At 36.1% G+C, this 27,981-nt stretch overlaps 1 protein-coding gene, 1 long non-coding RNA gene and 1 pseudogene across 2 annotated transcripts; 2 read left to right on the forward strand and 1 right to left on the reverse strand.

Moving 5' to 3' along the window:
• The first annotated feature begins 113 nt into the window (after window positions 1-113).
• LOC107999252 (fork head domain-containing protein crocodile) lies at window positions 114-6,910 on the forward strand. The gene is made up of 2 exons (XM_017058953.3): window positions 114-2,242; window positions 2,484-6,910. Exons 1-2 carry the CDS (start codon window positions 876-878, stop codon window positions 2,608-2,610), a joined length of 1,494 nt encoding a protein of 497 aa, XP_016914442.1. The 5' UTR covers window positions 114-875; the 3' UTR covers window positions 2,611-6,910.
• A 3,483-nt stretch (window positions 6,911-10,393) lies between these two features.
• LOC114577734 (uncharacterized) lies at window positions 10,394-11,724 on the reverse strand (annotated as a pseudogene).
• Window positions 11,725-11,853: 129 nt separating this feature from the next.
• LOC107999275 (uncharacterized) lies at window positions 11,854-24,013 on the forward strand. Its single transcript, XR_009830602.1, has 9 exons — window positions 11,854-12,836; window positions 13,535-13,719; window positions 13,984-16,417; window positions 16,501-18,399; window positions 19,235-20,626; window positions 21,174-21,477; window positions 21,562-22,712; window positions 23,006-23,321; window positions 23,697-24,013. It is a non-coding gene; the product is annotated as an uncharacterized LOC107999275 (long non-coding RNA).
• The last annotated feature ends 3,968 nt before the right edge of the window (window positions 24,014-27,981 follow it).

Below are 27,981 nucleotides of genomic sequence, written 5' to 3' on the forward strand. Positions count from 1 at the left end.
AATACCGACCTTCCTATTGGTCGGCGCCCGTAGGTGGAGTCACATGATCGCGATCCACCAATCACGTGGCTCGTTGGATAATAGGCGGCAGGCCGTGACAGTGTTCTCGTGATTTTTCGAAGCGAAGCGCCACGCACGGGTCGCGCAGCCGTGCTGGCCGACACTGAACACTTCGCTTGCTCGCGAGGCCGAGGCCCCAGTGTGTTTTTACTCGGGGTTGAGTAAACTCCGACCTGTTGTGTATCATAATACGCGTGCACGCGGGTTTACGGGTTAGCCTCGCATCGACCACTGGATGCACCCTTGTCTCGCACCACGCCGCGCCTGTCTTCCCCGATCGACGAGACTAACTTGCACAGAGTAGAGAGATATTCCGAAGCGTCAACAAAACACCATTTAAACGGGTAACGAGTAAACGAACCACCGTCTCCGCGTCTCCCGCCGACGGAATTGATAATTCACCAACGATCTATCGAATTGATTGGTTACGATGCCGTTCGACCGTATCGATTATTAAGTGAGTGACTACCATTCGCATCGATCGATCGATCGATCGATATCGAGAAATTTTTGCAATCCCATCTAGTGAATATTCCCTATAATCGCGGATTCTGACTCGATACTCGTCTGTGACAAAGTGTGTAATTAAATTATTTCGAAGTGACTGATCGAAATCAGTGAGTGAAACTTGATGATCGAAAATTGATGAAATTTATTCTAGAAAAATATTAAAAAAAATGTCAATAACAACGTCGAAACTGTTCTAAAAATAATATTTATGCATCGTTAACAGTGATCCGGAAAATTTTATACAAATTCACGTAACAGGTGGCGCGATCGATCGGAATCTAGGTGAATCTAGGTGAATCTAAAAAATGCATACGCTATTTAGCGAGCAAAATGCATATTACAGGCATGCAACGGCTGTTCCCGTTGGGATGGGAACCCCATCGTATCCGGGAGTGGGAGCAGCTCCTGGATATTACGAACAATATCGATACGGTGGGTACGCGACGGCGGCAGGTTACCCAGTCTCAGGTATAACCCAGCAACATATTCATCATCCCGGTAAGGATATGGTAAAACCACCGTATTCGTACATAGCTCTGATCGCAATGGCGATACAAAACGCGCCCGACAAGAAGATCACCCTGAACGGTATCTATCAGTTTATCATGGAACGTTTCCCTTATTACCGCGAGAACAAACAAGGATGGCAAAATTCCATCAGGCACAATCTCAGTTTGAACGAGTGTTTCGTCAAGGTGCCGAGGGACGACAAGAAACCCGGAAAGGGAAGCTATTGGTCACTGGACCCGGACAGCTACAACATGTTCGATAACGGTTCTTATCTCAGACGTCGTAGACGCTTCAAGAAGAAGGACGCTTTGAAGGAAAAGGAGGAGGCGTTGAAGAGGCAAGGTCTGGTGCCCGAGAAGCAACGTAATCAGGAGGAAACGAAGCCGAGCAACATAGTAATACCGCCGCCGTCGGACACGTCGGGCACCAAGAAGTTGGGCACCCTGGAGACGACTTTGTGCAAGCCGAAGAGAGAGCCTGTGAACGATACTGGAAGCCATTGTATGGCTGTGCAGGCGAAGTACGGGCTTCACAGCCCGATTCAAGACACGAAAACGGCAGTGACGACGACGACGGCCGTCGCAGTGGCCGGGCAAAGTGTTATCCAAACGGCTCTCGGTCACCAAGTGCATCAAGCTCATCAGGTCCACCAGGATGCTGGTATCCAGGATGTGTCCATGGGTTTAGATCCGACCAGTTTCAGTGTCGACGCTTTAATGACGTCGCGGGAGAACAGCGCCGCCCTAATGACCAGAGAGAATCAGCATCACACGCATCATCCCCACGGTCTTCAACATCCTCACCCTCACTCACACTCGATCATGACGAGCAGAGAGTCGATGGGCGCGGGGGTGGTATCCAGAGATCACTTGCCGTCCGTTTGCACGACGACGACCACGACGACGGCCGCTGTCGCGGCAATGATGGCGACCACCGGATACGGCCACACCAGCTCCGTGTCCAGGAGCAACGGTTCGCCGCCCGGAACCATGTACGCGCCTTATTGTACGCCCACAGCTGGTTACATAATGGATCACGCGGAATATAATTCGAGAAATCACAACAATACGGCGGGACACTCGCAGTGGTATCAGGAGGCAGCCAGCCCTGACGCCGCCGCCATTTATCAGGATACCCAATCGCCAAGCTGTCAACTTTACAGGTAAGGACAAAAATGACAATGATACCATTATTTACGTTACTTGTCATTTCCTTTCAACCGACAACGAATCTTTTGCGTAATTTATAAATAATGATCGAATACGAGAAATACGAGGATGGAAAGGAAGTGAAACGACGCCTCTTTTTTTCATCTATTTTAATTGGTTGCAATGTGAAATTGTCGTATCGACTCGTTACATTATTAGGAATTTACATTCGTGAAAAATATCGACACGTTCCAGATCCAGCCCACCAACTCCGCTCTCGTCGAGTGCAGCTCCGTCTCCACCCTTGTACCACCGATACTATCAAGACTGTAACACCGTCAACACCAGCGGCAATTTACCCATCACGTTGCATAAATACTGAGAATACCGAAATTCAAGGCCTCATCATCGAGGCCTTGAAGAACATCACACCGATCACTACGACCCGAGCTTGGTTTACGTGAAGCAAGAGTGGATCCCCTGCACGGAAGACCTCGCCAAAGAATGGAATTAGATAAGTCTAACAATCCATGATAAAATGCGGGGCGAAAGTAAACGATAATTCGAAAAAAACTCGATTCGCAAAAAAAAAAAAAAAAGGAAAGGAAAAAAAACTGTACGAACTACACGATACGTAATTGTAAATATTTTATCTTTCACGTAACAAGAATGATCGTGAATGTTACACGTAGCTCGTTGTAGATGCGAAAATGAATATTAAGGAGTAATAGGAGGGAAAATTATTTAGAGATTCTCGTCGAGGTAAATATAATATTTATCTCGAATCGTTCGAATAATTCAACGTAAAAGCGTTCGATTTCTACTTCGATTTTAGTGTTAGCCGAGTGAAAATAGTTTGACGCATTTTATACTTTATCGAATCTTATCCCGATGCATTCTATATCGATCGAGATATCGAAATAAGAAACGAAAGGTATCGGCAGTGTGCGTCGTCGCATGCCAACTCGAGTTACCGACTGATACTTGACATTTCAGAGAAAGATTATCGCGATCAGTGAACACGTTTTATGTTTTTCTAACGTAAAAAACCAAATACACGTGTACTACTTTAGCCTAAGGCGTTCGCGCATAACCTCGAACTGGTCGCTCCAGACCGCGATAATTTTTTTTTTTCTGTCATTTCTTCCTACGACCCGCGAACGAACGAACGAACATCTTTTTGTTTTTTTAATCCATAAACTTCTCTTAACCTCTTTCCTTCCGTTTCGCGTCATGAAAGATTTAATAATAACGAGGAGCTCTATAAATAAATCGATGAAATTGGAAAACATTAGATCGATCGAGACGCGTTGATGCATTCGGTTCTAGGTTTGTGATCAATTTTATCGCATACAGAGTCATTCATTAATGAATCGGAAGCTTGTATGATGCGAGACGTATCCTAAAAACAGCTGTGAATATCAATGATGATAGTCGTCACCTGAGCAAACAAAGGCAGGTCTCTTTCCTGATCTACGGTAATTTTGACCGGTTCGAAATTTCTTTTTTCGCTATGATCGTATTTGCATGGAGATACGCGCGATCCTATACACAGTGCAACTGTGCAAACTTGCAACGAATTGATCAGACGGAAAAAAAAATATTTTGGGAATGCTTGTCCGATTCGGTACCGTCACCGGTACGAAGTCGAATCTCGCTGGATGCTGATACATATGAAAACGGATTTCACGAAGTGAAAAATATTGAGCACAAAATGATGTTCGATGCTACAATATTGATATGATTTTCGATAATTTTCTTTTATAACGTTTAAAATCAAATTCATTATTTGCTATTTACAGTACATTTGAATATCTGAACGATTCAATTAATTTCGGATTAATTTACTTCGTGTTATGAAAAATTTTCGACATTAATTAAATATTAGCGTTTAAAAATCAAATAATTAGCTTCGATGAAGTGTAATCGTCAGTTTGATTTCTGTGTCATTTATCAATCAATTTTTAACTCTTAATCTCGGATTAAGATGTTGGATCGAGAGTTGATTGCGTATTATTACAGTTGATATAAATAATTATTGTACTAATTATCGTAATAATTATTTACGAAATTTAATTAAGAGTTTAAACGTAAAGAAAATCACATCGATAATTCGTAGAAATCGCAATGAACATTTTTGCGACAAAAAGGTTAGTACAATTAGTGGAAGCGATATTGTAAATTATATTGGTCAAAATCAAGTAATCAAATATGGAGAGAGATAATAAGATAAAAATTGTTTTTTTTTTTTGTAAAACAAGTCAATTGTATATACATTATTTACAAATATATATATATATATATATGTGTATAATTTACATTATGCATTCACAAGCTTTAAAATGTATTGATTAATATTTCAGTTTAAAATTTTAATTTATGTTAGTGTTTCTACTAATTGTACATTTGAAATGATAAAACTTTCCTAATTAAATGAACGGAACGGTGATAAAATTTGTTTGTAAAAAGTGATAAATGATCGTTTCCTTGTGCGTGAGGGGTTGCGTGCGTCTCGACTTTTGTGCATTTATTTATCGCGTAACGTCATTCCTTGTAACCGATGCGCGCGATTCGGCTGCACGAGATTGATCGTTCAACGAAAGTTGAAATATAATATATATATATATATTTATTGCAAAAACGGATAATGTGAATAATTAAAACGGAATCGTATCGTAGGTAGATCTCTGCGTGTATATTATTAAAAAAGATTATATATATAAATATATATATATATATAGATATATATAATAGATTGTATAGATAAAACTATATATGTATAAATAGACAGATCTATATATACAGAAACATATTGATATTACGATTAGTAATAATAATCGCAAATTTATTAACGTAGGATGAGTCGATGCGAATACGAAACCTTACGAAATAAACGTAATGAATCGAAACGAGAGCACAGTGTTGTTTCTTCGAGATATCTTTGCATGAATTTTCGATTTATTTCTTTCTTTTCCAATTTTTTTCTTTTTTTTTTTTTTTTTCTTTTTTCCCTCCATTCCACACAACCGACACTTGTAAAACTATTATTCGGTTCAACATTTTAAATGTTTATTGATATTACGGGAAGAGAAGAGTTTCGAAAAAAAATATTTCGTTACAATTTTCTTTCTTTTTACTTTGTTCTCGTTCTTTTTTTTTTTTTTTTTTTGAACAACAAAACCGGCTACTTACAAAAGTGTACTCGTACAGGTATGAACACAAACGGTATAAACACCTGCGAAAACAACACGACCGTTTAATTACCCGCGGCATCGATCAAAATTAATTCCGTTATCGCGTGCAACGTGGAAAAAATTTCCTCTCTTGAAAAAAATACATTTTATTCCGCCCGTAATGGCGCGACAGGTTGGAAACGCAAAATATAAAAGAGGAGAAAGAAAGTAAAAAAAAAAAAAAAAAAGAGAAAAAAAAAGAAAACAAACAATCATTTGAATCGGATTAATAAAAAGAACGATTTTACGGCGTAAAAAAAACGGACGGGATATAAAAGCAGCGCATCGTCGAGATCGCGATAACAATAATACAAAAGTGAACCCGTTTAAAAGCTTCAAGAAATTTTTAAACAGACTAGACGCTTCGATTCTTGGTTCATGAGCTGCATTCGACCAGCACTTTGTTACATCTCTTCGAACAGAGATCGATCCTGATTATATTTCTAGTCGCGATCTGCGAAACGTTATTTCTCCGCGAACCGTATCGACGTGGGCGATAATGGAAAGGTAAGAATATCTTGCAACATTCGCTCGGCTCTGTTCATTCCGGATATTTGAACGATCGAACGACATCGGAAACTGCGTAATTTCAATGGAATTTTTGCAATACTGAATGTACCGATATTAAAGCGTATGATTCAGAAGAAATTTTTCAAAGAGGATATCAAATTTTAATTTTGTTGATATTAGTATGTAACAATTATTACATAATCATTAATCTACACGATTATATAAAATATTAAAATATAAAGAAGTCATATTCGATTATTAAAGACATTGAAAATCATTCGTCTCTATCGAATTATAATCGAAGTATAATATCTTTTGAAGAAGATCAAACTTAATATTCCTCTTGATATCGATATATTATGACAATTATCAATAAACAATTATTTCTTTGCTAAAATAACACGAGATTATATTTAAAATATACTCGAAAGATTTATTTATAATTAATATTCCTTGTTAAAATATGAGAGAAAATTTCATGACCAACAAAACAACATTATGATTTTGTAACGAGTAAAGTTTCGTTCAGTTGTTCGATGGTTCTCGCTCGAGGCAGTATTTAACTGCATCTGCCGAAACACGTGCTCCGGATAAAGCCAGGCTTTAGAACGTCCTGTACCGCCAATCCGTTACTTCGCCGAAAGATAGAATATATACCTATCGACCAGTTAGCAGAATCCCTTCGAGCACGCGTCAGTCTATTCCGTTCTAGTCGCCTTAGGGTCTGCGGTTTATGGAAAATCCAGGATCAAGAATCTCCTGGAAGGTGTCTTGTTCCAATATGCCCATTGCGTGCACATTTTCTTTGATTAGAAATGTCTATCTAATTTGAAAACGAGAAAATTCAAATCCGTATGAAAATAATATGTATCTTTTAATTAAAATTGTTTAAAAAATTGTATATGATAATGCAATGTCAATTAAATTAACACGAGAAACTATGGAGAAGTTTATTAATTGCTTGTATAAGCCACTTTATCAAAGGTGGAATCGAATTAGCGATCGACGGGCAAAAGTGACGAACGTCAGAAGTGGTATTTGTACGGAATGTAAACTCTCGTGATGGCGGCCCGGCATTAGCCTCTAAACCGAGCAAACACGCGGTTCCGCAACCGAGTCAGACTGGGGCAATTTTAGAGCGACTGAACTCGAGGGTGCAAAAGTCATCGAGCCCTCGATCTCTATCTCTATGGCAAACACTTAAAATTATTCACCCTACAGCGTGCAAATACGCGATGAAAAATGTGCGATCCTTTCATTCGATTCTTAACCTAAATAATCTTCGTATCTTATGAAGCGTTTGAATTGACTGGAAAAACCCACTTCTCACGAAATACTTGATTTTCGTTCAAGTTCATCTTGATCTTCAAAATTACTGACGGAAACTTTTATTATTGATAATTATTAATAATATTGTTAATAAAAAATATTCTATTCGTGACTTCGTCTTCATTAAACGATCAGTACTATCTAACCTAATCACGTGAATAAGTCATGTGACTCATTGTCGGTAAGAAGAGTACGGTTTAACCGACTAATCATATTATAAGAATTGTTGACGTAGATACGAAAAAGTTTTGCTTTTAACAGGAATCTTCATCGTAAAAACAGTTGAAAAGTTTGATGGCATCGAGACTACGTTCCCACGTGTGGCATAAACATTGCGTCGTTGGAAAAACCATGGATGAACGACGATTATTTCGGTGATGGAAACGCTAGTCGCACGCTCAAGCTGCAACGTTTTCTTGCTTTCATTTTGTTCTCTTTTTTTCCACCCTTTCCCCCATCTATCGTTTTATTTTTTTTTTTTTTGTTTCTCGCGCGTAACCGTTGCGGCGGAATTAGCGGTTCCATGCAATCATCAATTTCAAACAAGTGAACGAAAGAGAAAAAAAGTTTGGCCGTCGGCTTACTTAAACAAACAGTACGCTCTACGAAATGGACGAAGAGAGAAAGAGAATCGACAGCGTAAATCTTCTTCGTTTCCGACTTACGTAAAGGCGTTTTTTTCTAAGTAACCCAACAATACATACTGGCCAGCGAAAGTTTATGCAAAACGAAAAAGCTCAAAAAAAAGGATTATGAGTTAAAGTGAAACCAATAATGATTTCTTGTCTTCCTTCTAATAAACACTAAAGTAAATTTGTTTTTATTGATAAACTTTGAACGGTTTATAAAAAAGGAAAAAAATATTACGTTTGGAATACGATGTACGTTAACCTTCTTTTATTAGTAAACTATTATAAAAATGTCTATAAAATACAACAGATTTGAATTAGAATATGACTTATCTTTATTATATAAGATATTATTAATCAGTTATAATAAGAAAATCAAGGATTTAAATCATTCAAATCAAAATTTTTCCTATTATTATTCCTATAATATATTGCTAGCTAAATTTTCCTAAAACAATCTAGAAGCCTACAACAACATCCGTATGTTTTTAAGCACTAATGAATCTACTATCATTGTTATATAATTATTATCGTAATATAGGTACTACATACAAATACAACTTTCATTTAGAAATTTCCATTGAAAAAAAAGGAATAGATGTGTAACACATAAAGATACACGTCGTTAGCAATTCAACAAATATTTTTGACGTAAAAATCCGAGCGAAGGAAGCAAGCGCAGAGAGGACAAGGGTGAAAAGAGAAGAACGTACCGCGAAGAGAGAAACGTGGAAGAGAAAGGGGGCTTCGCCATCGTCTGCTCGTTCAGGGGAAAGACGACAGGTGTGCATTTCCCAGAGACCCGCGGCAAAACGCGAAACTGGAATCGCTGCTGGAGTGCCGTGACCTAACCTCGATACATGTAGTCGGCTTCTATCGTCGTAGTCGTTGCTCCTTCTCTCCCTCCCTCTCTCTCTCTCTCTCTCTCTCTCTCTTCGTCCATTCGTTCTGCTTGTAAATTTGTCTCGCTCTTTATAAATGATTATGATTACGAGTTTCTGGCATAGATGTAAAGAAACATAAAATTTAAAAAAAAATTCTAATGTAATGAAAACTTAAAATTGTTCAGATACCTTGATTCCTTTGTTGTGAAATTTTCCTCTAACTTTTGAACCACATAAACTGTAAATGATTTTAGAATAATTCGATCAGAAATCTTGCGATATTTTTGAGATCTATTAAATAGAAATAATTATATCATTACAAAATTACACAAAATTGATAATATTTCTATTAGAAAGATGATCGAATAAAATGATAGCTCCTCGAAATTTGGAACAATGGCAAGTAGAAACAGACCAGAGGCGCCATCAAAACAAACTTTCACGGAAACGAACGAAATTCGCCATTTCGTCGTACCCTGACAAATGGACAGGGTCACACGGAAGCAAAAGGGAATGTATGTGAAAACAGAAAGAAAAAAAAGGAATGAAAGAGTCTGGCTGAGCATGATGGTGGATAAATAGAATTTCATTTACATCTAACACACTGATGCAATCCGAGCAAAGGGTAAAAGGAAAAACTACTCGCAGATAACGGGGAAGAAGAATCGGGGGGAAAAAGAACGGAATGGACATGAGAAACGAACAGGAGCCAATTAAAATTGGCAATTACAAACGTAGGGCGAAGTTACAATATTTCGAATCATCTCTATTTTTATCCCTCTTGTGGTTTTTCTTTTCTTTGCAAATTTGCTTGCCTTTTCTTTCAAATGGGAGAGAAAGAAGGATGGAGAAATGAAATTAAAAAAAATCGAAATATAAGAAAAAATGGAGGAACCAATAGAAATTGATTCGACGTGAAGAACGAGTCTGTTGCTATTGGAATGCAATGGAATGCAATGGAATCTGCAGGAACAAATCGATAGCTGAACGTGGTACATCGCCCTGTCACAAACACTATCGTGAAAATCGTTTGAAAGCGATTTTATAGGCGCATGATTATTGCCCAAATTTATTATAAATATCTCTATTGAAAAAATATGTTAAATGTGACCAATTCATTGAAATATGCTATTACTGGATATTTAAATTTTAACGTTATCTTTAAATTACTATCGTATAATAATAGCAGTCATTAATCTTTCCGACTTTCAACTTGTATTTTACAACACTCTTTTTAATGACTTCTTTCATATTGCTTTTAGGATTTAAGGAGAAAAAGCTAACATTAAACGTGAATACCAAATTAAAATTTTTATCTGATAGATTATTACTTTATTATAATCAGAGATAAATTTTTTTTATTAATTTGGATTTCAAAACGTTCCCCAATATCGTTTCATTCAATAAATGGAATATCTCTTGTCAAAAATTTCTAAACGGGGATTGGAACGTAATGATCATTGTATAGATATCGTGTATGGATATTGTGTAGATGAGGTCACACTTAATCGTGGTTTAATTCGAAATAAAGTAAACAATGGCGCCAGTCGAAAATGCAAACGTCATTATGACGTTAAATGCTAAATCGGTTGTGCGAAACGTTCCCAGGAACACATAGGTAGACACATTTACACATCGTTGGTATGCAACAATTTGCTCATTTTCGCCAGTAATTTCGAATTTAATTGACACATCTACCAATGCATCAAAGAACGTCAATGTATCGATGTCTCTGCCGGTTTTCATCCCTTCCGCGCATCTATCTTCTTCGTTCATAACATTGTTCCCCGAGGCTATCCTAACGCGTGACACGTTATTATAGCATGGTAATTCGAATTTAAAATAGGCAATTAATTAACCGTATACCGACCGATCCTTGTCGCTCGCGATACAACTTCATCGAATGATGCTGTGCTCGTGAATACTTTATATTTGTTTCCTGCGTTGTTTACAAAGTTGGAACACCATGGGGACGAAATAATTCCTCTGATATCATGATTTTCACATTTGTCAGAAATGAGCGTTTTCATTTCGTTTTTCGACTCATTATTGCGTGTATTTCTATACTGTAAACATTAAAAATCATTAATTCGTCGTATTTTCTCTTATTTAATCTTTTAACAAATAATATAAAATATAACAGAAATTATAATATGTTTGATATTTTTTGCGATTATATATGATACGAATTTAATTATGATACACAACTTTTACTATCTTCCATTTTATTAACGCATCGGTACATGTGGTTTCCTTAATCATAATCTTTTTTTATGCTCCTTCCACTTCCCAAAGTGAAAACCTACTACGGAAGATGGTTCGTTTCTTGGGCCACCCGCAACGGGTGCACCAACGGATCCCCATAATCTAGTCCCTGTACAACCCACGGTATGTTTACGAAATTACAGATGATAATGTAAGCATTTTTTCACGCTCTCTACGCGTGTGGGTTCACGTTCAATACGTACTGCGTTCGCGTATACGCGTCGCATCCCGCTTCGGGGCTAATTTTAGGGTGTTCAACCCCCGTACGGTACGTTGCCTGACACCGTGTCTGTTTACACGTATGTACGTCCCACGAAATTCTGACACCGAATGCCATTAAACCGTTCAAATTAACAAGGGATTCAGCTTCCTGGAATTATATCTTCACTATAACCTCATCAGTAAATTAAATTTACTTTTTTTAAATCTCTGAATGTATTTTAAATAAATATTAATTTAAAAATCAAAATTATATGTTATAATTTGATAAAATACACAACCTCGAATTGTCAACTGCAAATGAACATTCCGTTTCATCGAATATATTACACACAGAAAGATTAAACCATATAGGTTTACATCTTTAACATCATCCTAAAGAAATCTATCACATTTTACTAAGCAACCCAAAGCAACCATGAAACCGTAAACATTTTCGTTGTGTCGGCGTCTCTTTTTAGTCTTGATGTTACGGCATTCACGGACGAGTACACTCGCCACGCGTGCATAATGGCGTGCAAGAGAACTGTAGACTCCAAATAGCATTAAGTCATTGCCGGTGGCCAGTGGTGCGCGTGATATCCCCCTGTCGCCTACCGATTGTATTGTTACGCGCCCATCGCGCATACGTATTGTATGTGGATGCACCTTCAGACCCGTGGATACGATCCTCCCGGCCTAGAAAGATATACAATGAGAACCAGACAATGAGCTGATTGTTTCGAGTTCGTGTTCCGATAGTTACGCCGTGTTTGTTCCCGTGAGAAGGTAACCACATCGTTGTTCGACTTACATTTTTTTACGTCAGATTGAGTTATTACGCTTACATTGCAATCATCAATGATCGTTCAAAGAATTTTCTAACTTTTTTGTGCATTGATGACTTATAAGAATAGAAAATTTCCTCGTCCATGTAATATTAGATAAATAAGATTCTTTAACCATAGAAATGAAAACTATAGATTAACCGCGAAAAATTGGCAATTCAAAATTAAATGTCGAAAAATATAATTATAAATTTTTTTCTTTGATCTATTTGATAAATAGATATATTAAATAACAATTAATTGAAAATGAATTGATACAAACAACTTCTTTACTGTTCAAACACAATCCCCTGAAAAAGATCATCGTGCTGACAGAGGGAAGGCGAGTGTATACATACGGTTACATTCACCGATTTCATGGTAAATCGAGCGTTTCTTAGCCATAGGATCTGGCGTGCCCTTACGCAAACCTATTGTACACGAGTGCCTCCTGTGGTGTTACGGTAGAATGAGAACACAACGCGGATTGGTCCGCAGGTCGTCCTATCTTCAAAATAGCATTACCAGCGATCATAATGGTTCAACCGGTGTGTCGTTAATGTGGTAGTATATAAGGAATTTGTGCTATGACAGGCAAACAAAAAAAGAAACGAATAAACTAGCAAACGTTTCTTTATCCATTAAGACGATACGTGACAAAAGAGATTATATACGTTTATATTTTTCGACAACAAGAAACAAGAAGATTTGCTCAGTGGATGCCTGTTTTCAAGTTAGAAATTTTAATTTTGTATGTTATACGTCACAGAAAGATATTTTACGAACTGTGAATTATCCCGCGAATATTTTTTCAACAAAGCGACGAACATTAATACGAAACAGCAATAATCAACGATGTAAATTTATTATGTATTAATGTCTCGATGTGAAAATAAAAATAATCGAAACGAGGTTAGCGCAAATAAGCTTCTTGACTCGAGACGGTTATACTATCGAAAAGTGCTACACAGATAAGGGCCTCGATAGGGTGGTACAGGCGATGACGGTGATTTAATATTTTTCTTGTTATGAGTATAAGCTCACTAGTTTATTCTGAAAACAGTAGCCAAGCACTGCTTCGTGTCCTCGTGCAAAACCACCTGCTCGAATGAACAACTATCGCGGGTATCGTCGTCACAATCTAGATCTTACTTATTTACTCACATATTTACTTGTTAAATTTTTTTCGGTTTTTCTATTATTTTTAATGTTTAGTAATTGATATCTTGTACGCTGAAAAGTTAAACGATCTTTTTAACAATTCTGTTTACATATTACTTATTTTATGCATCATTTTTTTCATACCATTAATCGAAAATGATGTTCATATATGGATTCAAAGCAATTTATATAAATTTTATGTTACTGTGACAAAATAAAATTTTTACGATCCAATCATGAAAATAACATTTGGTTTTATACGAATTCCAGACATGGTACATTTGTATTTAGTTCACAAACATGACAAAGCAACAGAGAAAAAGAAAAAGCAAGTTCTATGCATTTACGTGATTATTTCGAGAAGTTAAGTCGCCGAGACGCATCCGCGTCACTGATGGATCTCACTAACGAGCACAACTGATGATTGACAAAATATTCTCAGTGTGAGACCGAATGTAAATATCTAGTTCTGTATACAACAAATACATGCAGTTTCAAGTTTGTAATCATATAGAACAAAATCATTGATAGAAATTATATTAATTTTTAAAATGAACATTTCAAATAATATTAAATCATTTTTAAGAATATCCTTTTTTTATAAGTTATTATTTAATAAGTTGTCTTATTAATTCAAATTTCTCAATTTCTAATTAAATTTAATTGTTTAATTAGTTAATATTTAAATTAATGAATTTCTTTTTATTTTATCCCTTTAGTTAGAGTTAAAAGGAAAAATTTTAAGAAATGGACAATAGAAAAAAGAAGTCAGCATTCTTCGCGCTGCTCGGAAGGTGTTGAAGTAGGTATGCCAAGTTAAATATACGCGTAGGATGCACAGGCAGGACAAAAAGCACTTCCTCTTGTCTGACGAGTATACTTTGAAGACCGAACGTAGGCTTCAGTAAGCAGACAAAATAAGAATTTTTACTCCATACGAGAAAGCATTCTACTTTTTGAATTATTCTTTGTTCATATTACTGTTGGATCTTTTTTTATTTATCCATATATTTTCTTATAGATATACAACAAATATGTATAGTAAATATGTTATTATAAAACTTTATTATTAAAAAAATTAATATATGAACGTGCTCTTTGATAGAAAGAAGTATGAAAATTTTTACATTACGACAATGGGACAGAAACGTTCTCATGTTTGTGAGATCATGTACAATCTTCTTGAATGTAACCGTTTCTTGTTGATACTGGCAATGAGTTATGTTGACACAACGCAACCTGTTCTGGCTCCTCGTTGAATATTATGAACATATTATGACAGATATGCCATCCGAAGATCAAGAAAATTAGATAGCACGTGCTATTTTGAAGTAATAGTCGTTCTATGGTTCATGAAGCGAGCGACAAGCAATTATAAAAAGATCAATTTTGCGCAGAATTAGATAATGGATTTGACGAAGTCTATGTAAGTGTGATTCGCCGGTTTCTCTAACTGTGACGCTTGTTTAAATCTCAATTCCAACGTTTCATGCACTCGCTGAGGGCCAAGAGTCTCCACTAATAACTCGGATCAATGTGAATCTCCGCGTCGATCAAAATCAAAGATCTTCTTTGGAAAAGTCAATACGTCAACAAACAAGGCGTCAGTTGAATTTCGTCTGAACTTTGCGCAAACACTGGAAAATCCCAATGTTAACTGATATCTCAGTAAGGCAGAACATATGGTGCATTCAATTGAACGTTAATTACAAACTTAAAACGATTAATTAGATTCAAAGATAATGTTTTAATTTGATGTTTTGTTTGCATAAAAATATACGTTCACCGTGAAATTAAGATTATAGGGTTAAAGAGGTTAATGAAATTTATGAAGCTAGACACAAAACAAAAAATCGAGACGGCTTTTTGTCGAAATATTCGGCAATCTTTTGCAACGGATTTGAGCTGTGGCCAATATTAGAGCAATAAAAAAGCTCATCGGACTACTGTGGCTTGTTTCAAAGCGACGGTAATGGGGCTTGAAAGCTGCCGGCTAGGAAAAGGAAGTAGAAGGAGAAAGGGGTGACGGTAAGAGGAAAAAATCGGAGAAGAGACGAGAGACATTCGTCTTCGAAGGCGTTCAACCATTTGATAGCGGAACCACCCAGCGTTAACATTGCTCGCTCCTTTCAGTAAAAGAAATCGACTGCAACAGTCGGAAATCTTTATTGAAATGACAATCGTAAAAATTTGAATTTCCATGGATTAAAAGAATGTCATCTATGCAAATAAACATTGCATGATACATTAAATGAAATATTTTTTGAAGATACGATGAAATAATATCGAAATTGTATCTTTTGAATTATTTAACAATAATAATAATAATAATAATTCTTTATACTTTTTCAGTTTATTAATATAAATTCAAATCTAAAAACTGTTGAGACAAATGTTTATACAAATGAAATTTAATATCTCGATCATTCTTAAGAGAGAAAAATCTAACATATAATCAGATTATAACCAAAAATTACTTTCGCTATTTTTTAACGCATAACAATTTATTCCTAATGATACTCCTATGGAAATATTAATTTTTTTACACATGCACATAAAATATAACTAATTATTTTTAAATAATCAGTCGTAAAATGAATGACAATCAAGGAAATATCGATTACAATATTACCTGACATCTTATACGGTTGAATAATCTTGATCACCGAGTATGAACAGACCCAATCATGAAAATTAACCAAGATTGTCATAATTAACAGCTGTTAAATTCCGAAAGATGAAACAGCGTGGTCGTTGAAAAGCCTTCGGTACGTATATGTGTATGCTTGTGGTTCGAAAGACCCCACATCAGGCCCTCGGAAGGCATCAAACCTGTCGACGGTGGGTGGATGCGTTCCTGAAGACGAACGGCTTTTTTACGTGACGCCAGACGTTCCTTACGCCTCGTCAAGATGTCAACGACTTGACCGATGGATCAACGAAGAATTCTCGAAACGCCGTCTAGATCACGCTTTCGCATAAAATCATGTGATTGATCGGGATGCTTCGTGATCAAGATAACGAGTATCGAATGACTTGTACGTGCCTCGTCACTATTTCTTGAAATTTATGATTTTCAAATCGCGTAAAAGTAGCCGAATAACAGTAAGGAGAAACTTTTGCGACAACAAATACAAACTTGGATCAAATCACGTAAGTAATTTGATATGATTGTTGGAATTTCTTCAATTCACTAAAAGAAATATATTAATATTACATTATGTGATTTTACATAGGATGTGAAGGGATATTAACGTATTTCAACCTTAAGGATCGCAAAGAATGCTGGGAAGCGCACTAAAGTCAAGATACAACCAATCATCGCCGTTAATCGAATCAGTCGACATTCTTCCCTCGTAAGATCGCATTGTTTACGGGACATGGCCGTGTCACCTCGTCTCAGAATGAGATCGCATAAATAACTCCTATGGAACCTCTTCCTCGGTGCTAGTCATCCAAGAGGCTCATTGTGAAGCCACATCGAATTTCTTTCTCCTTCTCCTTTCGTCCCAACCACCTTCCTCGCCATCCGTCCCCACCAAGTATACAGCCAGGAATCCTGCCTGCATGTGTCACTGTTGTGACGCAGCAACATGGAGACGCGAGCAGCAAGACGAAGTAGCAACGAGAGAGGTGATGCGAGCAGTCAGTTTCATTGTGCGATCAAAAAATGACCATACGGATTTTTCTCTCGGTTCCATTGAGCCTGGAGAGGCTCGAGAGACTCGAATCAGTCTCTCTCTTCTCTCTGCACCCGTTCTTCCCCCATTGGGATTCATTCATAATACCATTCTCGAGTGGAGGCTCGAAGTGGACCGGATGGTATTTCGTTTTCTGACAGCCAGCACCAGCGGCTGATCCTCTCTGTTCGAATTACGAGTACGGCCGATGCTGCACGACCGAGTGCCCGGGAGCTGGGGTATTTTGCTTATAGTATAAATAATCGGCCTGATCGTGAATCGTCGAACCTCGTTCGCTTTTTGGCAGTGAAAAGTTGCACTCATTCACCATTCACTCTTATACGTTTAATGACAACTCATTACATGTCAATGAATGGTTAAATTTAATATATTTTATCTGGGTTCAAAAAATTTATATCAGAAATTAATTTAATTTATGACGTAAATTATTTTGCAATTTTTTACTTCTTTTAGAAACTTAAATATTTTTACTTTATCGTATAGTGTATATATATATATGTATGTTTTATTTAGTTAAAAATTGTTCAGAAATTGATTTCATTTTATAATTTTTCTGTTCGATGACGCCATCGCAATATGGTGCCGTGCTGTCTACGGATACCATGGAATTCCAATGGAATTTATCTCTCCTTGTCAAATATTTGCCTTTGCGCGAAGCCACTTGAATCACTTTGACTCGACTCGTTGCAACTCACGATTCAAGAATACATGACTGCATGTATTACTCTCTTAATATTGATAAAGAAAGCGATATATGTATTTAATATCGTTTCCATTATTTTTTAAAATAGTAACATCTATCTAACCAGAGAAGTTATAAGAAAAAAAATGAGCATATTTTCGTATAGATACTATCTAATTTTAAATAAAACACCAATCATGGAAACATTTGATCTTAAAACTGGTATCGATAATAGAAATAAAAATGCAAAATGTATAAAACGATTACCTTTAAAATAATTTCTTTGTAATCCGATAAATGCATTAGTATTTTTATTTTCACGTTCCTTCGGATAACTAGACGGCTTGGCACCTAGCATGCTGCCATCATCGAGGCACGAACAACTATTATTCTTCCGGTCGATTCGTCGATCGACGGAACGTTTTATCGTTGATTTATCTGTTGTTTGCTTTCTCAGTACGCGTGGAAACACAGCAAACGACCGATTTATGAACGGCCGATAGAGGAACGGGATTTGAGGAGCCAATCTGACGGTAACTTCTGGATGATGAAAAAACGGGATATGTGGCTTTGCATGTTGCATCATGTGCGACTACAGATCGCTTTATTTTCAGAAATTTGATGATCTAATCAATGACAAAATGGATGCTATTTCGATCAATCGTTCATCGAAATGAACCATTGAACGTAACGAAGATGAAAAGCATGTAAATATGCATTATCAAATTCTAATCTCGAAGCTGGAAACAAAGGTAACCTTACTTTTTTAACCTAATATCAAATTCTAAAATCTATTCAATGTATAATTAAATATAATTCGGAAATCTTTGAATATCAATGATATTTTCCTTACGCGTTATGCATACGTGAGAAGTCGCCAAATACGTGATCCATGAATTCTGTTTCGTTTGTGGAAGTTCATAGGGAAAAGCGGGATAGGAAGAAAGGGAGTGAAAGGAAGCGAGAAGGAGGATGCCCGTTCTATGTTGATTTTGGCTCGAAGCCTCGCTTAGGTGGCAGTACGGATGAAAATATCGGCCGCTAAAATAATTCGACGACAAAGAGCGGCAAACCAACGACAGGTCGACAGGCGAGAATCTTCTATTGGCGGGGTTTTTAAATCGTCGCGTCTTGAAAATAGTTCGTCGAAATTTTCGAATCGTGCCGGAGCCTTGTATCCGATGAAAGGTCTCTGTTTTATGGGCCGCAGTTCAATTGAAATGTACATGTTCGAGCAAATGAGTAACAGAGTACGATACAAAATGAAAGTTTAACGGTGCGTGCACTCGGATGTATGATATCTCGGTATACTGGCGCTTTCGTCGAAATGTCTAGAATTAAATTGCGGTTACCGTATTTAGAAAACTTGCAATGATAATTGAAATTATATGAACTTCAAGAATATTCGATATATATATATATTTATTAAATTTCATATTTTTTATTTCAATTATGCAAAGTAAATAAAAATACTTATGCGATATTTATTTATCAGTTATGAATGATATATACAATTTATAATATTAAATAATTTACAAAGAGTGTCGAAATATTTATGAAATATGATTTCCACTACACTTTTTGCAGATAATGCTTCCATATACTCGATAATCTTCTCTTGCGCGAAATTTCGAAGATTAAAAAGAAGGCATGAAAGCCAGGAAGAAAAGAAGAGCGAAAAGACACCAATTTTTTTCTGCAGGACGTGGGAAAGCTCGTGGACAAGGGACGGCGAAGATGCCCACGACCATTCACCTGTCAACTACTTTCTTCCTCTTCTTCGGCTTCGTGTTCTTCGTGTGCCAGTATTGCTCCGAGGTGGCACAACTCGGCGCTGGCATCGGCACTGCTCACGTAGTCGCGCCTACCAAAACATCCTCGACGATCCTCCATTTGACTCGCCATTCATCGCTGGTGAAACAGCTTAATATAATCCTATTTAAGGAGCTCCCATTGTGACTATACCCGCTAGTGGTACGTGACCGAAATTATTTACTCGTTTATTAGATGTCGCTGACTGATCGGCAGCCTTCCGTCGGATTTGACGTTCGGCTCTTCCATTGTGCCACTTTATTGTTGCTCCAAAAGATATTCGGTTAACCGAAACGCGTATACAGTAATAATGCAGCAATTGCAGTTTCTTTTATTTACTTTTTTTGTATTTTATTGTTTTATACAATTTTACCGATAGAAAGAAAAGTCTCTCGGATAAAATTGTTTGATTTATGACCGTAAAGGATTTTTCGTAGTCATTTTGCGAAGATTAACCAAGAATTAATTTTATCCCCCGTCTCGTAGAAGGGTATGTTCTGGGAAACTCGACGGTAGTAGAAAATTTATACGAGATTCCAGGAGTTTCAAACTCACGCGAGGATGAACACCGTCCGCTCTGTCGATCCGGAAACCACAGGATCACGAATCTCGTGGAAATCTTGTTTTCTATGATGACATCTCATATACACGCGCATGCACTTAAGTAATCACTTTGTCTTACCTATTATTAAACCGTTATTAACTAAAAATCTTCAAAGATAAGTAAAAAAAAAAGTTATTAATTGAACTAAAATTTAATTTATTGAAATTATGAAGAGGAAATAATTGTGAATGAAAAAAGGATGTTAAATTACTTTTATATTAATTTTATATTTTACCGTATTTCGCAGGGAATAAGGGAGTAAGTTCCTGGTGATGTCGTCAACCGTTATTGCGGTTACTTAAATGGAGTCATATCATTGCCAGAGAACGATTAGATGCAATCGAATTCCAGGATCGGTCTGTCGGCGAAGTTTACACTCGAGTCTCGGCATAGCTTTGCTATGTTAGGTGGGCCAACATAAGCAAACCTCTTGAGACGAGGCACATGTGGCCAACAATGGGCCAAATAGCATAGAAGGTTACATGTGTAACATAAGATAAGGACCGGAACCGGATGCCGAGAAAGACAAAGGTTCACCCGTAGAAGAAACGAGCCTTAGAAAGGTCCTTGGAAAGTCTTAATATGACCGATAAATTTCTTCTTATATTTTTCCAATAATCATATCGATTATATCCTTCTCTCATTCATAATTATTTAATTTTTATTTTATCGTTTCGTTAATTATTTAATGTTCGTGCGATTATGTTTAAAAATTATGTGTATCGATCCTTTGATTATCGACTTTGAGTAAATTCCATAATTTCATACGGTTTCTCGGTCTGATAATCGAATCCCTGTTCGAATATCAGATTACACGATGTTCATTGTTGTGAGATATATGCACGATTGAAATAGTATTCATGCACAGATATTCTGAATCAACGCGTGGCATTGTATTCTAACGTATAGAAAGTATATTTGCTGATGTGTATATCATAAAATTTCGACGATACAAAGAACTTTTCATCCATATATTATTTATATCCTTTATATCCTTAAATCTAATCAATTTTTATATTTTTAGGTACGTTAATTCGGTAAAAGTACTCGGAAACTATATGCGGCATGAAGCTCTCGGACTTTCGCAGGATTAACCGCAGATTTTCCTAGCCTCGAGAACGCCAGGAAGCACTCGTGTGCCGGATTGGTCCACGGGATTAAAGGCAGAAGCGACAAGGCAGGTCCTGCAAGCAAGGTGACTCGCGAGGACCACCCGTCGGGGCCGTTTAAAGGATTATCCTTGGAGGTGCCATCATGTCAAAACACCGGACCTCTGAGAATAGCTTGACTTCGACACTTGCCGCCACAGAATTATCCGAAAGGAGAGGAATCGGCAATTGTTTGGTTGTCATCGCAAAAAAAAAATCTTCGAAAAAGAGAAGCATTTAAGATTGAAATAGTAATAAATTAAGAGGTATAAAAATAAATACAAATTAGTTTACCTCAACGTTATTATAATCTCTTTACGTATAATTATTCATCGTGTTTTTTATTTCAGATTAATTATCAATTATAAATATTTGATATCAAATTTTCCTTAGATGTACACGATCAATATTCTATCATACATTCCGCCACAATTTAATCGTCGCAATTGACAGTGGAGTTTTAATCATTTCGACATACGCTTCCTTCGACTATTACATTGCTGCTACCTATATTTATAATATATACAATAATCATCTGAACGTATGTCCACGTGTGTGCGGACATGTCTTGTCAAATAACGGTGGCACTACGAGTATATATTGTCCAGTCACAGTCTGCCACCGAGACAAGGAGAAACTCCATACTGACAGTCAGCTCCATTAAGTTCCATTATGGGTTCGCGGTGCGAAAGGTACACAGTATTCGCATTGCGCCTTCACTGAACTTTTCGTTGGTCGCACAGCAACTCGTTAAACTCGTTAAACCAAAAGACAGGACTGGCATCGCTCAAAGAATGACAACGAGTTCTACTTTTACGATTAAGATCGATGGGATGCGTTCGAACTACTGAACAAACCACAAGTCCCGTTTATTTAATTGCAGATAGACTTGCTTGAAATACAAATACTTTCGATATATATATCATACACATTTTATAGGAAGAACAGATTTATATAGATACATACTCTTTCAGAATCGATCAATCTTGAATATTAATTTGTAAAATTTATTTTATTTCAATTTCTTATCAAAGAAAAAATTAGATGTATCTTGATATAATCTATCAAAGGATATATTTATTTTTTGTTTAAGGTATTTTTAAATCTTGAAAGGAAAAACGTTTAAAGTGGATAAGGTTTTGACGTTAATACTTTGTTTAGTTATTCACTACTTAATATTGTTTGTTTATCTGATCACTACATTGTTTTGTATGCTATTACAATGTAACGACACGAAGGTCACAAAAAGAATATCACGTGACAAATCGTGACATCGTCTTTCATTCGGTATTTCACACGTGCAAGCTGGACTAGAAGATCCCAATCCTGAAAGGAAACTGGTATCGTATTAATTGTCGCTGCCTTTCGTCAGGCCGTTAATTAAGTGGTCACCGCCTACTCTGAAATTTGGACGTCGCGTCGGAACCGGAACGAATTTTCTAGTCACCGATTCTACGCTGTCTTGCGACAACAATTCTCCAGAAAGACGTTTGCATTTTTTGTAAGAATATAAGTTTATTTCTAGATTCTACAGCACACTGCATCATTTTTTTCATTTTATAAATTTCTTTCTATTAATTAATTCCGTAATTATGAGAATTGAATATACTGCTAACAACATGCAATAATTAAAAATCTCATATATCGAGTAAATAAAACATATATTACTTAAAACTTATAATATTATAAAATTCGTAACATTTCTCTAATTAAATTTTTACATAAAACTTTTTTAATACTTTTCTATATTGCTTCATATAGCGAGCCGAATTATATTTGAGATATTTATTTCAGAAATTCCACTGGTACGGCATGGGCCAAAGAGATATTCCTACCCTTATCCGCTGCTCAGGTTGGCCAGGTTTTTCGTGGCGACTCGCGACTATTCAGGTTTTCATTCATGATGGAAAGCCAAGTCGCTTCGTATCCTGGACAGGATTTCGAAAACGGTTCTCTGTTTTCTCAGGCCCTGCCCGATATTGGCGGTTCTCTGTTTTCTTAAGCAGCGGGCCCACTTCCTTATTGCCACGCCCGAGAAAAAAAGGAGGATAGAGAGCCTTCGGTGCCACGCTGTCTGCCAAAGACACCATTCTCCGGCGACGATGGCCAAGTATAGTTGGTCCTTCTTTCTTTCTTTGTATCTTTACAGATATATCGTAGCTCTTGCTGCGCTGATAAACCAAAAATAAGTCCAAAAAGGAATTAATTTGTGTCGTCTTTTGTCAGATGATGCCTCGTTTCCTTGATTTATGCAATTTACATTTGTATTATCATATATACTGCTACTGATTTTTCAATTTCAACTATTTTTTATATACCGTTCAATTCAAATATAATTCTATCATTCTATCAGACACAACGCACACTTTCACTCTCTTCCGATTAAAAACAACACTTTTACTCTCGAATTTAAAATCCATCATTTTCGTAATTATACGTTTAAGCCAATGGTAACAACGCTCTTATCGCCCCTTAATGTCCGCAGCCCTGAACTTCCGTGCATCGCGATCGAAGAAAGGCGCAGGTCGACGAAGGAAAGGGTGGCTAGGTGGGGTAGAGAGTACCGCCCTTCGAGAAAGGAGAACGACGATGACAGGAACGAGGAAATATCGACGTGGAGGGATGGGTTTCTTTGTTTTGTGTGAAAACAGCCGCAGGGGTGACGGACTGTGGCATCAAACCAAACTGAATATTGCGTCCTCACTTACGTCGCTTCCGTGTTCTCCTGAATACCGCAGGAAAGATATAGAATAGACGTGCAATTGCAAGAAAAACGGAATCTAATTCTGATACGTACCATGAAACACAGAAGAAAGAAATATACAATTTGACTTGTCGATCGAATTTCCTTCTCCCATAGAACGTGTAACGTCGAATTCGTCTTTAATCTTTTTCTTCTTTTCCTGCTTCGACTCGATGTCGATAATATGTCGTATACTAAATTTTATTAGCACTCAAAAATTGAACAAAACTTTTTCACGATCAAATTCACGATCAAGTAGAGCTGTTCCCGAATGGCGTTTTATTGAATTAAATTTCGTGACAAATCGTGATCCCGGCGCACCGAAAAATCACTGTAATTACGTATCCGCTTGTCCTCGGAACATTTATCATTTTTTCTCCACGGAGCCGTCACGTTCGTAACCGCAGAACAACGTTTCTCGCGCGACGTCCACGTCCATGTGTGCGCTGGAAGCGCGAGGAGTGGGGAATCTTGGAGGCGAGAGGTGGAGAAAAAATAGAATTAAAAAGAAGGAACGGTATCGAAACGTAAATCAGGCGGCAATTAAAATTAGCGAGGGGTTCGCGTTAAACGGACGGTTACATTTATCCATCCACGGCTCTTTGATGAGTTTTCCCGAGAACGCGTCAGTTACTTCGAAGCTCTGTCGGTTTTTCGGCATTCACAGCTCAAGGTTTACGCGTATCCGTTGTCGCTTCTCTTTGATGTTCTCTTCCTTCTCCATGTTCTTTCCGGCCCCCCTCCTCTCTCTTTCTCCCTCTCTCTCGAACTTCCTCTGTTCCTTCCTCTTCCTTGAATAACGCTTCAATATTATTTTTCATCTGCCCCATTTCCATTATTATAATCCTTTCTTCGGAATAAAACATTTTTGTTTCAGTCGTATTTAACGGTAATCGAAAAGAATCGGAAATGAGATTGAAACGTCTAAATAAGAATGATCACGCGTGATCGACCGAGTGGTGGCGTTGTCGTCTAAACCGTCTGGATTAATGTAAGCTCCGATAAATGGTAAATCACTTCAAATACTTTTCTCTTTTTTCCCCGCCACGACTGGTGGCAATGTTTGACGTGAAATCCATAATCTACAGGTTAATCTATACCCATTTACAAGTTAATCTAACCACATTGTCAATAGAGAGATTCTCTCAATCCAAGAGTTCTTTTCGTGCACGTATATTTAAGGTTAGGATACGAAAAGGGCACGAGGCCAAAGAAAAGGACATCAAGAAGAATGGCTTGGAATGGCTCATCCTTTTCTTTCTCATTCTCCGTGTTTTAAGTCGTTCCAGATGGTTGAGGTCGAGATTCGTTCGTGGCAACCACCTACAGGGTATGGACCTCCTCCTGAGCCAAAACAAATGTTCTTCGCGGCATTTGTTACCGAAAGCAAATTCGGACGTTCAAATTCGTACGTATTCTATAACAAGGAAGAAACATGGATGATGAACGAATGATTGTTGATAAGGATACAAATGCAATTGTATTCGATTATAAAAGCTCGGATAGGAAAAATCAAAATCGTAACATGTCGTAAAATAAACTCGACGTAAGTACGCAAGATATTTTGCTTTTTTTTAAAAAAAGATTTAAAAATATTTCTTAATTTATATTTTTAGGTTCTTTTGGAAATAAAATATTGATTAATTGTACTTTACTGTAGATAATTCGTTTTTTATAACTGATATTACACGTGTGTTGATATAATTACATAGAATGATAAAATAATTTTTTCTTATTGTTGTTATAGATGTGACATGACACGATTATGAATTTTATATATACAAATACTTCTTTTGCATCGTTATGAAAAGATATTTGAAATAAATAAAGAATCGCATCCTTCTGACGAAAAGTGGTGCAAGTTCGTCCCTTAAGTGGTAACATTTAACTCAAGAGCGAGAACACTCGAAGGATTTCTAAGTGGTATGAACGAAATCGAATATTTAGACTCGTCATGACATGTATACTCGTATGTTTCCTATTTTATTACCAGCTACATTAATTGTGACGGCTTTCAAGACGTTTCGATTATTTTTTTACTACGACTTTTCTGGTAATCTCGCTTACGGAATCACCTTATTCCTTTTTAAACGAAACTCTTAACACATTTTCTTCGAAACTTTTATCTTTAAGTATTAAATGAATACTTTTCATTCTCGCTTATAACACTATCCACACTATCCGCAACTTTTTCGGAAAATTAAAAAAATATTGATAACGATCGCATTATATTATAGATAAAAGATGATGGAAATCATTTTAATCGCGTAAATAAAGATTCGTCTCTTTTCTCTCAAATTACTAAATCAAGTTATGGAATTTGAATTTTTTTAATTTCAAAAAGATTATATAATGCGAAGAATATCGTTGCTAAAACGTAGTAAATATTTTTACGAAAAAAAAGTTTTTAATACATTATGAAAAAAAAAAAATACGATATTAAAAAGGGTTATTTTTTGGTAAACGAGCTTGCAATTCAGTAACTAAGAAATAAATTTTTGACGATTCATTGTATTTCTATTGATATGTAAATTGCATTCAACCTTATAATCGACCACGTATTGAAAACTGGCCCATCGATCATTAAGAGGAAAGATTTTGATGGACATGAATTTGATATTGAGAACAAATGACTATAATTCGTCCAGTCTGTAAAAATGTGAAGAAAAAAAAAAGCGACGGGCAAGACCTGTTTCGTTCTAACTAACCTACCTGTTGTGCCAAGGTCACATGAAAGGTTCAATATTGATTCAGAAAATATACGAAATCAGTCAGTGAACAGGTTGGAACAGAGGGTTCGAATGATGTTTTTATTTAGTCTGGGATAAAGTATTTAAGAAACTTGGCGAATTATGCAAAAAGTCACATAATTTATGATAAATTATATATACATATATAAAATCTTTTAATTTTTGAATGGAAAAGATAAGAACGAATTAAATTCGTGAAATTGTATTTTATAATTTTTTTTTCTACTTTTTTTATACTTTTTAATTATCTAAAATTTAATAATTATATTGATATCTGTACATTTTATCTTGTTGATTTATATTAATAACATTATTAACATCTTGTTATTGTTAATTAAATTTATCAATATTTGTACGTGATGCCATCTAGCGACGAAAACTCAACTTATATTATCGATAAAATAGATCTCTGTTATTGAACAGAAATAGAAATTACTTTATCGATGATTAACTGTTTCTACTATACCGACATGTTTATTATTTGTCTCTATTTTACCAACTGTAAGCCAATTTTATAATTTGTAAGTTAGTTTATCAATGACGGATCATATAGAATTAATCAATTTAAACATAAATTGCACGATCAGTAGTAATTTAGAATACTATATTTATATCGTTGTCAGTATGTTATTTCATTATATTATATCATTGTTTCAACAGTTACATAATACATAAAGAAAAAAATATGATATACTTTTTATAAAAAAGAAAATAATATTAAGATATTAGAATTGTAATTAGAATTTGCTAATTTAATTCTTCTTCATTTTTAATTTTTAATTTTATTTTATTTATTTATTTTTTTCTTTTTTTCTGAAAAAATTACACAAAGATGACGCAAAGGATGATGTAGAAAGATACTTTTTTGGTATCGTCTTCCCGCTGGACAATCCAAGCAGATGGTTCACGTCCGAAAGCTCGTAACGATACTCTGACTTGTAAACACAGAGAAGGCGGCAAAAGTATTGTCGATTCCTTAGTTATACCACAAGCAATATATTCGAGAAAATCTGTCTTAAAGATTTCCATCGATGGGAGTAAAGGAAGAAAGAGTTAAGATTTATAACTTCCGGTTCATTAGAGAAAATTCTTAGAAAATGGCTTTCGATATGCAAGGATTGCGATCATTATTGCGAACACTATCGATTTAAAATCGAATTCGAATTATCGATTGTTTTATATATAATAGCCATATATAAATGATCGGTTTTTTAATTAAATTTCTTTTTTTCTTCTTTCCAAGTTCTTTTTTTTTTTTTAATAAGTAACTATCGTTA

The sequence above is a fragment of the Apis cerana genome, linkage group LG7, assembly GCF_029169275.1.
Source record: "Apis cerana isolate GH-2021 linkage group LG7, AcerK_1.0, whole genome shotgun sequence".
NCBI classification, from domain to species: domain Eukaryota; kingdom Metazoa; phylum Arthropoda; class Insecta; order Hymenoptera; family Apidae; genus Apis; species Apis cerana.

Bases quoted from the DNA above. Each gene is read 5' to 3' on its own strand.
- LOC107999252 (XM_017058953.3), top strand. From the start codon at position 876: ATGCATACGCTATTTAGCGAGCAAAATGCATATTACAGGCATGCAACG. The intron at 2,243-2,483 runs GTAAGGACAAAA...GACACGTTCCAG, and splicing joins CCAAGCTGTCAACTTTACAG to ATCCAGCCCACCAACTCCGC.